The sequence below is a fragment of the Melozone crissalis genome, unplaced genomic scaffold (genome assembly GCF_028551555.1).
Source record: "Melozone crissalis strain CALT ecotype California unplaced genomic scaffold, PUWL_Pcris_2 ptg000035l_1, whole genome shotgun sequence".
NCBI lineage: Eukaryota > Metazoa > Chordata > Aves > Passeriformes > Passerellidae > Melozone > Melozone crissalis.
The window spans coordinates 143,778-158,624 of record NW_026535813.1 but is presented as its reverse complement, the minus strand read 5'-3'; the positions used below and the strand labels follow the sequence as shown (position 1 = coordinate 158,624).

General features: G+C 37.2%; 1 protein-coding gene across 1 annotated transcript in view; it reads left to right on the top strand.

Annotated features, from left to right (window-relative positions):
* Positions 1-14,847, top strand: part of LOC128941419 (zinc finger RNA-binding protein-like) — a 74,471-nt gene that overhangs the window by 46,640 nt on the left and 12,984 nt on the right. Inside the window, exons 7-15 of the mRNA XM_054283176.1 lie at positions 640-831; positions 4,102-4,390; positions 5,316-5,509; positions 6,926-7,045; positions 8,014-8,159; positions 8,556-8,718; positions 10,912-11,117; positions 11,364-11,514; positions 12,962-13,103. Coding sequence (XP_054139151.1) covers positions 640-831; positions 4,102-4,390; positions 5,316-5,509; positions 6,926-7,045; positions 8,014-8,159; positions 8,556-8,718; positions 10,912-11,117; positions 11,364-11,514; positions 12,962-13,103 — 1,603 coding nt within the window. The remainder of the gene's footprint in view (positions 1-639; positions 832-4,101; positions 4,391-5,315; positions 5,510-6,925; positions 7,046-8,013; positions 8,160-8,555; positions 8,719-10,911; positions 11,118-11,363; positions 11,515-12,961; positions 13,104-14,847) is intronic.

Genomic DNA, 14,847 nt, shown 5'->3' with positions numbered 1-14,847 from the left:
GTTTATTTTCAAAGGGGATACAAGTGCATAAAAAAGTAGATATCGATCAATGAAATATTTGTGTGTGTGTTTGGCAAAACAGTTCTCACTCTTTAGGTAAATTAGTCATTATTTTCTACCCTGTCTGCTCCATAGATTGCCAGTGTTAGTATAGGAACAAATAGCAACTTCTGTATTTTATTTTCAGCATAGCTTTATTTATGCGCTACCTTTTTTTGAATTTGCTTTTTTAGTTATGTGAATACATTTAATAACTGTGGTCTTGCAGTTTGAGGAAAATTCAAAATCAAGAATAATTCAATGCAATGTGGGAAAATGCAACTGAGACAGTTTTCTGATCTTATCAGGCTTTCAATGGTAATATATGTTGACCAGTACTTGACTGAGGAAGTGAGAAGGTAGAGGAGTAAAGACCGTTTTGTATTACCCAAGAGTGGAATCCTGGTGGTGAAGAAAATATCTTGGTTTTGGAAGTGGCCTACTTATGCCTTAAAACATGTCATAGGGAAGCAATGTTCAGTGTAGGAAGTATTTTTCATACAAAACATGTCTTTTATGCTATGCTCTATATTACATGTATACACATGAATGATGAACAAACAGTTCAAAACCAGCTGTGTGTATTTTTTATTTAAACAGACTTATAAAGAACACTTAGAAGGCCAGAAACACAAAAAGAAAGAAGCGGCATTAAAAGCTTCCCAGAACACCAATAACAACAGTACTTCTGCTCGTGGAACTCAGAATCAGTTGCGCTGTGAGCTTTGTGATGTGTCTTGTACAGGAGCAGATGCTTACGCTGCCCATATCCGTGGAGCCAAACATCAGAAAGTAAGAACTTTCTCTCATCTATATTATACAAGTCAGTCATATATTTCTTCCCATAATTTTTCTCATTTTAGGAGAAAATACGCAGAAAGAATATAATTAGAATTTTGTTTAAAGACAGTTCTGCTTTTTGTTTCAAAATTATCTTTAAGCTCACTAGTACAAGGGCCTTGTTGGGAGAAAGGGGGAAAACATATTGCCACAGCATCAAGGAGAAGAGGATATATTGGGAAAGGTATGTAAATAGTAGGAAGAAGGTATAGAGCAAGATGGGGAAAAGTGTCAATGAGGACATGCAGTAGCATGCTTGTGCCCCCTAACACTTTTCAAGACTTGTCTTGACATTCTTATTTGGCACTGTGAAGTGCTCTGTGCTTTGAAATACTGTAAACTGAGTCAGTGCCAAGAAATGAGATTATTATGTATCACTTTTTGGTATTTCTTGCAAAAAAAAAAAAAAAAGGCATCTGGAAACAAGGAACAATGTCCTGTAGTAGATTTTATGAGCATGTTTAAAGAATTTTGGTAAGCATGCTTCCCCTATTGTCTGTGTGCAGTTAGGTGAACATTTTAGAATAAAGACTACGAGCTGCACTGTGAACTCCTGTGACTTGTGTTCTAAATTTGGTCATACGACAATAAAGGGAATGGTGCAGTGTAGAATGCATGTTTAGATATTACAGTATTGGGGTACACAAAACAGAGAGTACTTTGGACCTTATTAACATAAGAGATTTGATAAATAAAATGCCTTGGCAAGACCAAACAGAACTTTGAGAATTAAATCAAGATTGCAAGAAGATTAAATCAGATGGATTTACAGGAAAAAGAAAATTACCTCAAATTCTGCAAGCAGGAGATGTTGTAAAATGCATAAGTTTATTTATGCGATTTTTAACCCAATCATTGTAGTAAAACATTACTAGCCTTCCTAAAATACTATATAAGCATTTGTATCCCACAATAAAATCAGATTCTTTGATCATCTCAAAGTCTTCCCTGTCTCTCTTGATCACCCATATTACAGATTTTCCTCAAAGCTGTGGAATTATTAATGTAAGTAACAACGTAATAATATTCAGCTTTTATAGACCTTTGTATCTCAGAACACTGTACAAAGTGGCATCAGTAATATCATTCCTATTCAAGTAAATAAATCTCATAGCAAATTTAAAATAATTTTCCAAATTTTTTTTTGTTAGTAGAAGAACAAAAATTATCATTTATATAGATTTGCCTAGTTTGTTCTTTCATTAATGAAGTTGAGTCATTAAATTTTTGTGTTGTGCCCAATAACTCCATAGGTATATGGAGTACAATAATATATTATCTTTGTATATTTGGATGTCCTTTTCTCTTCCTCATAGATAGTTGCTAACTAATACTAAGTTAGGTTGTCATCTTTGTAAAAATGAAATCTCAAAGGACTCTTTCTTTGGTACACCGAAGAATCTTGTGCATTCTAGTGGGAAAAAATTAATCTGGAAGAGTTTCTTGAACTTAAATTTGTAATATTACATGACATTAATATGTCTGTATTCTGATGAGGAACATGCTTAAAATAAGAATAAAAAGCTAAGAAGTGTATGTATACACTTGTGTGCATATCATAGAATTATTTAGGGTGTAGAAGCCCTCTAAGATCATTGACTCCAACTGTTAAACTAACACTGCCGAGTCCACCACTAAACCATGTCCCTAAGCACCACATCTACATGTCTTTCATGACTTTTAAATCCCTCCAGGGATGGTGGCTCAGCCACTTCCCTGGGTAGCCTCTTCCAATGCTTGACAACCCTTTCAGTGAAGAAATTTTTCCTAATATCCAATCTAAGCCTCTCCCCGCACAACTTGAGGCCATTTCCTCCTGTCCTAGCTCTTGCTACATGGGAGAAGAGACCAACACCCACCTGGCTATAGCCTCCTTTCAGGTAGTTGTAGAGAGTGATAAGGTCTCATCTGAGCCTCCTTTTCTTCAGGCTAAACAGCCCCAGCTCCCTCAGCTGCTCCTCATAGGACTTGTGTTCTAGACCTTTTACCAGTTTTGTTGCCCTTATTTGGATGCACTCTACCACCTCAACATCTGTCTGGTTTTGAGGGACCCAAAACTGAACACAGGATTCAAGGTGTGGCCTCACCAGTGCCAAGTACAAAGGGACAGTCACTTCCCTAGTCCTGCTGACCGCAGTATCTCTGTTACAGGCCAGTATGTCATTGGCCATCTTGACCACCTGGGCACAGGCTGGCTCAAGTTCAGCTGGCTGTTGGCCAACACTCCTTGCTCCTATTCCATCTTTCCACCTGCTCTTCCCCAAGCCTGTAGCGCTGCAGGGGGTTGTTGCGACCCAAGTGCAGGATCTGCTACTTCACCTTGTTGAACCTGATTGTGTACATGTATTTGCATTAAAGACATAGCTAGCAGATTTGCATTTTTTTTACTGCTGCTTTCAAACCCAGTCTCCAGTTTTCATTCTGCATGTTTTGTTCTTATGGACTGCATGTATTGCTTTTTCAGGTGATGGTTAGCTGTCACCAAAAAGAAGTATTATTCTATCTCAAGTGTGTTGTAAAAAGGCCTCTGCTTATTACTTCTAACAATAAGCACATACCTCTTAACTTTCAAGGAGATAAAGAGCTCTGAAATATGCCTTTTGCATCCTCCTTAACTCTTTCTGCAGATGTGCTTTAACAAAAAGAAAAGAAAGCCTTTGTCCAAGGAATATCTTCCATTTTGCTAGGTAACCTGGAAAGTCTATAAATATTCTTAAAATGTAGTGATGAAAAGAGACAGTGTTGAATCTGAATTAAATAACTTATTTACAAATATTATTTGGAACTAAAATAACTAAAATAGTTCAGCATACTACAATTTTTGGAGGGAGAATAAAAAGCAACCAGGCAACAAAATAGTCACGTTGGAAACATTTTGCCCAAACTGTTTTGTGAGTTTTACTGGCTTGTGAGTTTATTGACTTTCTGTTCTTATTTACACAGCTTTTGGAGTAAATGTGTGAATTTATAGGGGAAATAAGCAACCTGAGATAAATATTAACTATTTCCTCATCACAGACGATAAGAACTTTTGCATGTCCCTTTCTTTTCCTCCTGAAACTGCTTTTAGTAAAAAAGGCAATAACTTTGAAATAAAATAAAAATATCAATATCACTGGTGATATTGATGTTTTTGTTAAAGCTTCAATAACCTATAACAAGTTCAATTTTTTATAGCAACCCCAGGGAGATAATATTATTAATTTCTTGTTATTTTTATAGGTAGTAAAGTTGCATACAAAACTTGGCAAACCTATTCCATCAACTGAACCAAATGTGGCTACCCAAGCTGCAACTTCAACATCCACATCTGCTTCTAAACCATCTGCTTCTGCTTCAAATATAGCAACTAGCAGCAGTACTGTGAACTCCTCTGTCGCATCCTCTACAGTGAAAATTCTTACTCCCACGGCAAATGCACCACTTAACACTGTGTCCAACAACAAAACATCTTCAACCGCTGCTAATATAGCTGTAAAGAAAATATCTCCACCAAAAATAAACTTTGTTGGCAAGTACAGAAGTCAGTCTTTATTTTAAACCTAACCTATTCTATAGTTTTTAAAAATATTTTAGTGCAACAAGTACAAATATATTTAATTAACTTCTGCATGAGTAATTCTGTTGTGTTTACGAGAATTATTACTAATGGGGAAAATAAGAATGTGTTTCAAAATTTTGCTTCACAGTTTATACTGTTTTCTGCCCTTTTGTCTTCACCTGTCCTCTCCTGGAGGCCTCTCCCACCTTCAGAAAAAGCCTCCCACCTTTGGTTTCTTCTGTAGTAGCTGCTGGAGTATTGCAGATTATAGTCCAGTTGCTTCTAATTTCAGTTCACAGCCTGGCCTGTTAACACAGCCTGCAGTAGGTTGGCAATTGGTAACTGGGAAACTGAAACATTATTGTAACACTGGAAATTTAACAGTGGAAACTTATGAAATAAGCATGACAGACATTTAGAGACAGAAAGCAGTTGTTCAATAGTAAGCTAACTTGCTCTCAAAGGAAAGATCTATGCAGTTGCAACACTGAAAGTATGCTGTCTTTTTTAGTCCCTCAAAACCTTTTAATGTTTGTACTTTCTTGGATCTATTTGCAAAAAGAAAACAAATCTGATGACAAAAAAATTTAAAATATATTTGCTGAGTTGTTCCCATTCAGTCCTATCTCTTGAAAAAGCATGAAAATTACAATTACAACTATATAAGGCAAAAGATTTCTTGCTAAAATAAAAAACTAGGTTTTTAAATAAGTTTTTGTTTAGCTTTAAAAAAACCAAAACTTTAATAGTATTTAAAAATGTTTAGTTTAACTAAAATTCAGACTGATAATGCTTTGACCAGAACACTGATACTTGCAAATAAACTCTTCAGTTTGCACATCATGTATAATTCTCATTTTATGAAAGTTAGAGATTTAACTTTTTTGATTTGTAGGTGGTAATAAACTTCAGACAACAGGAAGTAAACTGGAAGAAATGAAATCAGCTGAAAGTGTTAAAGCAACAACTGCTGCTACAATACAAACACAGGAAGTAAAACCAGACACAGCAGCTGAACCAGTGACATCTATGAATCTTGCTGCCTTGCAAAGTGATGTCCAGCCAGTGGGCCATGACTATGTGGAGGAGGTATTGATATGAAAACATGGATTATTTTTTAACTATTATATGGAGAGAGGTTCTAGTCCCTTCATCATCTTTGTGGCCTTTTATTGGACTCTCTCTACTATGTTCATGTCTCTCTTGCACTGGGGAGCCCAGAACTGGACACAAGACTCCAGGTATGACCTCACCAGTGCTGAGTGAGAGAGGAACGATTAGCTTTCTCAATCTGCTAGCAATACTTTGTTGAATGCAGCCTGGAATGCCATTTGCTGCCTTTGCAGCAAGGGCACATTGTTGACTCAAGTTTAACTTAGTGTTCACCAGGACCCCCAGGGCCTTTTCTGTCAATCTGCTTTCCAGGTGGGTGGCCCCCAGCATATATTGGCACATGAGGCTGTTCCTCCCCAGATGCAGGACTTTGTACTTCTCCCTGTTGAACTTCACAAGGTTCCTGTCAGCCCGTTTCTCCAGCCTGCTGAGATCTCTCTAGACAGCAGCTCAACCCTCTGGCATATCAGCCACTGCATTCAGTTTTGTGTCATAAGCAAACTTGTTGAGGGTGCACTCTGCCCAATCACCAGATCAATAATGAATATGTTAAACAGAATTGGACCCAACATTGAGCCCTGGGATACACTGCTAGCTACTGGCCTTCAACTAAATTTCATTCTACTGATCACCACCCTCTGGGCTTTGCCATTCAGCCAGCTTTTGATCCACCTCACTGTATGTTTATCCAGCCCTTACATCAACAGTTAGTCTATGAGGATATTATGGTGAGACTGTGTCAAAGGCCTTACTGAAGTCCAGGTAGACAACATCAACTGCTCTCCCCTCATCTACCAGGCCAGTCACTTCATTGCAGAAGGTTATCAAGTTGAACAAGCATGACTTTCCCTTGGTGAAGCCATGCTGACTACTGATGATGATTTTCTTGTCCTTAATGTGCCTGGAACTGGTGTCCAGAATTAGGTGCTCCATCACCTTCCCAGGGATTGAGGTGAGGCTAACTGGCCTGTAATTCCCTGGGTCCTTCTTGAAGATAAGAGTTACAAGGCACTGAACCTGCAAAGGCTTGTGCATATGTTTACATTTTTGTACTGTGCATGTTTCTTTTGACCTCAGTGGGGCATTCTTCATGTTGGTGGAATGAGATATGTGGATGAAATATGATGCAAATTTTTCATAGTTTGTAATTATTCAACTCATTATGTTCGGGCTCAAGTTTAAAGCTGTTGAAGAACTTTGTTCCTTACCAAACACCATGGTGTGTCTGTCAGAATTGAAAGTTCTATTTTGCCTTTTTTCAGTTCCTGTGTGAAGTTTTAAGCATGTTTTGAGATGGGTAGACATTACCCAGTGTCACTGAATTAGATTAATTTTCAAATCAGCTTTTGTTAAAAAAAAAAGTAAATGTGTTTTATAACTTTTATTTTCCAGGTAAGAAATGATGAAGGAAAGGTGATCCGCTTTCACTGTAAACTTTGTGAATGCAGTTTTAATGATCCTAATGCCAAAGAGATGCACTTAAAAGGGAGGCGGCACAGACTTCAGTATAAGGTTGGTAAAAATGCTAATACTTTAATCTGGAAGTCTACCAGATGTCAGCTGACTGATTACATGTTCTTATATTTAAAGACTAGTCAGAAGTAGGTGCTCTGACTAAACAGCATATAAAAAAAGCTAGAGAAATATATTTCTGAGGGAGTATAGTCTTTAAAGTTGTAATGCAAACTGAAACTGCATTTTTGTTTGGGTGTTGCTTTAAACATTCTGAATATTGCTTTCAGGCATTTTTTTTCCAGCATTAAAATATTGTACAGTGTGTGCAAGCAATAATAGGTGCTTTGTTGCTTACCGTAAATTTCAAAGGGTCAATGTTTTTGGCAGGATAAACCACATAAACCCCTTATAGAGACATTTGAGAAACAAGTATTTGCAGACATTTTAGTCATGAATGGAGAGACACCTATAGTGACACATGGTGTGCATTTTCATTATTATTAAGATTATATAAAAAGAATTTACCGTGGTCACAGGAGATACAATGGGCCTGCATAATCATGAAAGGGATGAAAGAAGAGGAAAGAAAAAATTGCCAGAAAAATTTATTTAGTGTCTTATGATTATGGTCCAGTATGAGGGACCCTTCAGGAACAGGGCATCAGGAAGCGCACAGTAGTTAAGATGAAATGGTTTTTTTTCAGGCTATATTGTAATCATCCTGCTACAGAATGAACAGCAAATTACTTAGTATTTCATGCAACATTTTAATTTTAGATAGTTTTTTTCTCACATAGCTGAAAAAGGAATTCATGCTATATGTAGTACATTGCTGTTTCTTTCCTTTAAAATACCAGACACAGATTTTTCTTCAGCTGTTTTTTCAGTGCGGTTCTAAAACTGCATTTCACTCCCCTTGATTTTATCATAGACTCGTAGTGTGTGCTTAACATGTCAGAAGAACTCCATAACCTTGAGATGATAAGAGGCTAACCAACATTTCATTTGTTATTTTTCTGAACTAGAAAAAAGTAAACCCAGATTTACAAGTAGAAGTAAAGCCCAGTATTCGAGCAAGAAAAATTCAAGAAGAGAAGATGAGGAAACAGATGCAGAAAGAAGAATACTGGAGAAGGCGAGAAGAGGAAGAACACTGGAGGATGGAAATGAGGTAGTGCATTCTGTTTTATCAGCAAATGAGACAAAGTTGCAGTCAGATTATCTAAAACTAACTCTTCATCTGTAATTACTTATTTTAAATACTTGTTTTGGGAGCTCTATACTGTCTTGTTTTAAATTAAGTTGTCATTATCCCTCAGGGTTTTTTTTGTTTTGTTTTGTTTTGGGTTTTTTGTTCAATCTCTCTGAGGAATGTAGACTCGCTAGAATTATTCCCTATGAATTCAGACCTGCTTTCAAAATAACCATTCATTTTAGGTACCCTCTGGAGTTCATTGTTATTTGTTCTTGATTACTAGAAATGAGTTAGTGAGAACATCCAAGAATTTATTTAGAATGGTTGGAAGTATTAGCTGCTATATAAAGAGGACATTTTGATGTACTTCAGGCGATATGAAGAGGACATGTACTGGAGGAGAATGGAGGAAGAGCAGCATCACTGGGATGACCATCGCAGAATACCAGATGGAGGATATCCTCATGGTCCTCCAGGATCTCTAGGCCTGCTGGGAGTTAGGCCAGGAATGCCTCCTCAGCCCCAAGGACCAGCCGTGAGTTTCTTAGCTTGAGGGGAAAAAAAGAAAGAAGAAAATGCTTACCAAGACGCACAGTTAAGAACTATAAATTATTCAGTGCTACTTCAGTTGTCTCCAGCGTTTCTTAATAAAGCATATAGAAAAGTGAAGAAAAAATTATATACTAATGAAACTCTGTAGTTGGACCGCTTTGAAAATAAGCCCACTTATATGACAAAAGGATGCCTTGAAGACAAATATTGTTTCTTCTGAAATACAAGTCACTCTGGATTTGTGTACTACTTCTTATTTAATTGCATTATACTTTTATTTATCTAATTGTGGACAAATGTATGGATAAAAAGTGGTTGGATCATCAGTCCCAGAGGATAATGGTTTAGTGGTGGGCCATACTCTACCTGGAGGTCAGTAAACAAGTGCAGTGCTGCATGTGTTTATCCCGGGATTTGTCTCATTAGCATCTCATCAATGATCTGAAAGGTGATGGAGTGAGTTCGTGCTCATCAGGTTTGCAGCTGACATGAAACTGAATTGGTTCCAGTAGGGAGAACAGTTGATACCTTTGAGGGTAGGGCTGCTATCCAGCATGACCTAGACAGATTGGAAGAATGGACCAACAGGAACTTTATGGAATTCTGCAAGGACAAATGCCTAATGCTACACTTGGGAGGGCATAACTGCTTGCACTGAAGGGCTGGATAGAAGCCCTGCTGAAAGGCATCTGGGGTTCTTGGCAGATGGTAGTAAGCTGAATGTGAACCAACCATGTGCCCTGGCAGCAAGCAAGGCTAATAGCATCCATGGTGATATTAACAGAAGCATAACCAGGAGATAAAAGGAAGTGATCCACTTTCATGAGACCCAAACTGCAATACTGCATTCAGTTTTGGACTTTCCAGTACAAGACAGATTCTGATAAACTACAGCAGGTGTGGCTGCTGGGATCAGGGGTCTGTAGTGTGCCCTGTGAGGAGAGACTTGAGGGATCTGGGCCTGTTCAGGCTGGAGAAGAGAGCTTCAGTGGGATGTAATAGCCTTCTAATACCTGTGCGTTATAAAGATAATGGAGCCAGGCTCTTTACAGTGAGAGGGTGAGATATACTAGCTTAAGCTGAGACAAAAAAAGTGCAAACTGAATACAGGATTTTTTTTCTTTTTTTCTCCACACAGATGTTGTGAAGGTCCCTCTTTGGCAGTTTTCAAGAACCAACTGGATGAAGCTCTGAGCAACATGATATAGTCTTATAGCTGACCATGGTTTCCACAGGAGGCTGGACTAGAGGACCTCCTGAGGTCCCTTTCTATTTGAATTTTTCTGTGATTCTATGAAAGTAATCATGGATACTTTATTTTATGGCAGTATGCAAGTATTTCCCAGTTAACAGAAAGACAATAGATATTTATGTTGGGGAGGTACTTTTGATCCTGGGATTTCCCAATTTATTTTTTTTAATACATCTCATGTTTTTTACAGATATGATTGATTGTGACCAGTGTAAGTTATTAAGGATACTTTATGTTTCCTTACATCTCAATAATTTGAGGTTTGAATATTCTGTTGTTTGGCCATGTTTGGTTTTTGGTCACACATCACCTGTGAACTTGAAAGTATATTATAGAATTATAGAATAGTTTGGTTTGGAATGGACCTTAAAGGTCATCTAGTTCCAACCCCCTACCATGGGCAGGGACACCTTCCACTAGACCAGGTTGCTCAGAGCCACATCCAACCTGGGCTTGAACACTGCCAGGGATGGCACATTCACAACTTCTCTGGACAGCCTGTTCCAGGGCCTCACCACCCTCACAGTAAAGAATTTATTCCTAATATCTAATGTAAACCTATTCTCTTTCAGTTTAAAGCCCTTGTCCTTTCACTACATGCCCTTGTAAAAAGTTCCTCTCCAGCTCTCTTGTAGGCCCCCTTTAGGTACTGGAAGGTGCTCTAAGATCTCCCTAGAGCCTTCTCTTCTCCAGGCTGAACAGCCCCAGTTTTCTCAGCCTGTCTTCCTAGGAGAGATGCTCCAGCCCTGTGATCATCTTGGTGGCCTCCTCTGGACTTGCTCCAGTAGGTCCACATCCTTCTTATGTTGAGATTGCCAGAGCTGGATTCAGTACTCCAGGTGGGGCCTCATGAGAACAGAACAGTCACCTGCCTTTACCTGTTGTGTACTCAAATTTCAGAAATGTGCTTTTTCATCTGTTTAGCCTCTACGCCGCCCTGACTCCTCTGATGACCGCTATGTGATGACCAAACATGCAGCTATATATCCAACAGAGGAGGAACTTCAAGCAGTCCAAAAAATTGTCTCTATTACTGAGCGTGCTTTGAAACTTGTTTCTGACAATATGACTGACCATCAAAAAAGCAAGAGCAAAGAGGGAGATGACAAAAAAGACAGCAGTAAAGACAGGTATTTTTTTTTCCTTCTTATTTTTAAAGAATTTTACGACTTCTTTCTGAAGCCATTTTATGTTTTTCCTTGTACTGTTATCAGTGCTTTCAGGAAGTCTGTTCCCTTCGGATTTTAATATGACATATGTCACTGTGGCTTCAAGAGTATATGGAATACTGCTATTTTATTTAATTTTTCTATCTTCATGTTTAGTTTTATGATTTTTATAGTATTTTAAATGCAGCTTTTAACTATAATTCACAGAGCTTTGAAAGGAGTTTTACGGGTGGGCGTTTTGGCTAAAGGTTTGTTACTCCGTGGAGACCGAAATGTCAATCTTGTTTTGTTATGTGCTGAGAAGCCTTCAAAGATGTTACTTGGTTTTATTGCTGAAAGTCTTCCCAAACAACTTGCAGTAAGTAACATTTAGATTTTTGGATCTGAATTTTGGTAAAAATACTATAAAAGTCTGTCCTCAAGTCAAATGTCTGTCGGGCTGACTGTGCTGCATTTCATAGGTCAGGTACAGTTTCTTTTCATTTTCTGACTGTGTCTGAATTCAGGGACTATGCTGTGTGTTTTGCTTTCTGTATATTGCATCCATACAAGTGTCTAGGTGCTTATGCTAGCAGTGTAGTTTCAATCACAATTTAATAGATTTCCTTCAACTGGGAAATAGAAATGAGCGGAAGAAAGACGATTATCCAGTTACCAGCAGCGATAGACGTAATTTGTGCGATGTTACAGGAAGCTTGCACTGCCTGAAGGTCAAAGTTCTCCATTAATGCCAGTCTCTTTGTACTCATCTTGTTTCCAGTTTGTATGTGTCAGCGCTTTGTAGTCCCAGAAGTAGTTAACTAAGTCTTGTATGTGTTTTTTTTTTATTTGGCACTTCAAAAAAAAGTACATGTAGTCTTAAACCATTCAGCAAAATTCATATAAACCATTTGCTGTATTTCTACAATAAATGAAAGTACAGAATAAAGTTTTTAGCTTGAGTACTCTCTACTGAACAAAGCCTGTCTAGTATTGCTATAGGATGCTTTTCACAGCATTAGTACTTCAGTGCAGTCTGGTAAAATGCTCAACAGAATCCATGGCATGGTAGAAGCATTAGCAGGATCAGAATAATTAGAAAATAATCTTGGGTTTGCTCTTGTTTGAAATAACAGAAGAAAACTTTAAACCTGCACATCTTGGTCTGGCTTTGTGGAGAATTCACTTGTTCCTCTAGTTTGTGGAAGAAGGCGATAAAGGTGCCTACAGCTTTATTTTGGGGGTATTTAGAGTTATTAAATCTAGTCCCAAGAAGAAATTCTGAGTGACCACCTTGTTACTCTTACTATTTTTTCCCCCTGGTGTTAATCTTGTCCTTTGCTCTCATCAGAGGATGTTGTGTTAGCCAAGTATAGAATGTGACTCTCAGTACCCAACTTGTAACTGCAAGCTTGAAGAACCACCTCTGCATCTTGGTGCTTTTTAAAGGCTCCTGTGTTCCAATAAGAAAAACATTCAACTGGCATTTGAAGTGCCACTGAGGCTTTTATTTATCTCAAATGCTGTCAAGGTTCTTGTTATGTAATTTACTTATTTATATGAATTTCACCTGGTTGTTTTTTTCTCATTTGCACACTTGGCAACTGCTGTGTGTTTTCATTAATGATTTGGAAACAGTATGTAAGTCCATATATATATGTATTAATTGTGTATACTGTTGTTTCTTTGAATACACAGGTATTTGCTTCATATAATTATATTGCGTTTCTGCCTTTCTGTTAAAAAAGGCTATGTTGAAATCCATTTTCTTCCCTTTACTTTTCTTGGCCACATGCTAATGGAAGTTTCTCTTTCTTGATATTTAGGTAATAAGTCCCGAGAAATATGATATCAAGTGTGCAGTCCCAGAAGCAGCAATAATTTTAAATTCATGTGTGGAACCCAAAATGCAAGTTACTATCACACTGACATCTCCAGTCATTCGGGAGGAGAACATGAGGGATAGAGGTTGGGAAGTTGTTAAAGATGTTACTTCTATCTATTCTGCTTAAGATAGCATTGAGGCCCTAGAAGGCAACATGCTGGCATAACTAAAGTACTTGATCAAAACCTTGTTTTTCAACAAGCAGTCTCAGTAGAGAACAATTTCCTATAAAAAATGCTTATAAGATGCATTTAATTTTTTAAAATTCTAATTTGAAGTCCAACTTCACCTTTCTGGAAAAGGTACAAACTTGATTCTTTTTCACCCCTCTTATAAAATTATAGGTAAAACTAATTAATTTATAACAAGTGGCTATAAACTGGCTTTAAAATGCAGTCCTGCCCTAAAAGAAAGATCACATTTTCAAGTTTTAGCTAGATCAGTATTACCATCATTGACATATTCCAAATAGCAGCACCACCTAAAATGTACTTTTGTATTTTTGATGGCAACAGTGCTTATAATTTTAAAAGAAGATGTAATTTTTTTTCCAGCACTCTGAGGTTGCTTTTTGGCCTGGAGTTATTTTTGAATATATTTAGGCTCCTGATATTGCAACCAGTCTTCTATCCAACTGGCAAACTCAGACTAGGAAAATAAGAAATGGCTTTGTCATTTCAGCTGCAGCAGAAAGTGAAATTTGTAAATAAAATTGCATTTTTGAAGTTCACAGTTTCTCTGGTGCCAGCAATGTTGCTTTACGGTCTGTTTTGTAATGCTTTCCAAGCTTTAAAAGCTTTTAAGCCAACAAGCATGAATAATGTTTACAGTACATTGGTTCCTTTTGTTTTTGGGTCAGATAAAACTAACTTTTGTTTCCTTTTAATCCTGTATTTTCATAGTTGAAGAGATCATGGCAAACAGGGTTCTGGTGTTTGACAGTGAACCTACATATAGCAAATCTGAGGCTGTCTTAACACTTCTATGCAGGTTGAAAAAAATTGTATGTATGTATACTTGTGCTCATGTATATATGCATTTATATAAGCCACAGAGACTTTTAAAATTTCATCTCATCATTACATGCCCTCTACATTACTTCAGATTTTTATATTGCATTAGTAAATGTTCTGTAGCTATGACTAATGCATTGTAAGCAAGCTGTGTTAACAAAGCCATCCTACATAATCAGAAAGAAAAATGTCAAGATGCATTCTCTAGTTTGGATGACTTCTGGAGTCTTAAAGAGTGCTTTGTACATGATTTTTGAGCTTTACATATTATTCCTAGTTATAAAGTCTTTGTACATATACTATGACACCCAATTAGTTTACTCGTTTTTTGAAAATCCTAAGTGTAACATGACTTTTAATTTTCTGTGCTGAATCAGGCTTCATGTATTATTTAAGCTCATAAAGACTGCTTTAAAATATTTGATTATTAAAGTACATTAAGCATTAAATTAAATTAACCTTAAACACCATGTTTGCTTATTAACATACTGTGAAAAGATGCAATACTGATCCTGCCACAATACTAAATTTCCATTTTCTGGCCTAAAATTCTATGATGTAGACTAAAAAGAAAACAAATTTCAAATTATTATGATCAAACCCTTAATTTATGCCACCTAAAGGAAACATATCTGTACTTTTGTCTGACCCACACTTGAGTTAAAATGAGTTTATTCTCTGCTGGAGTGCTGTCTCTAGGCAAGCAAAATCAAGTTAGATTTCTTTTCAAGACACTGAGCAGTATAAAAAGTTCACTTTTGAAGCTAGAGCAAATAAAAGACTGAATTGCAAATTATTGCAGCAAAGGAGGCCT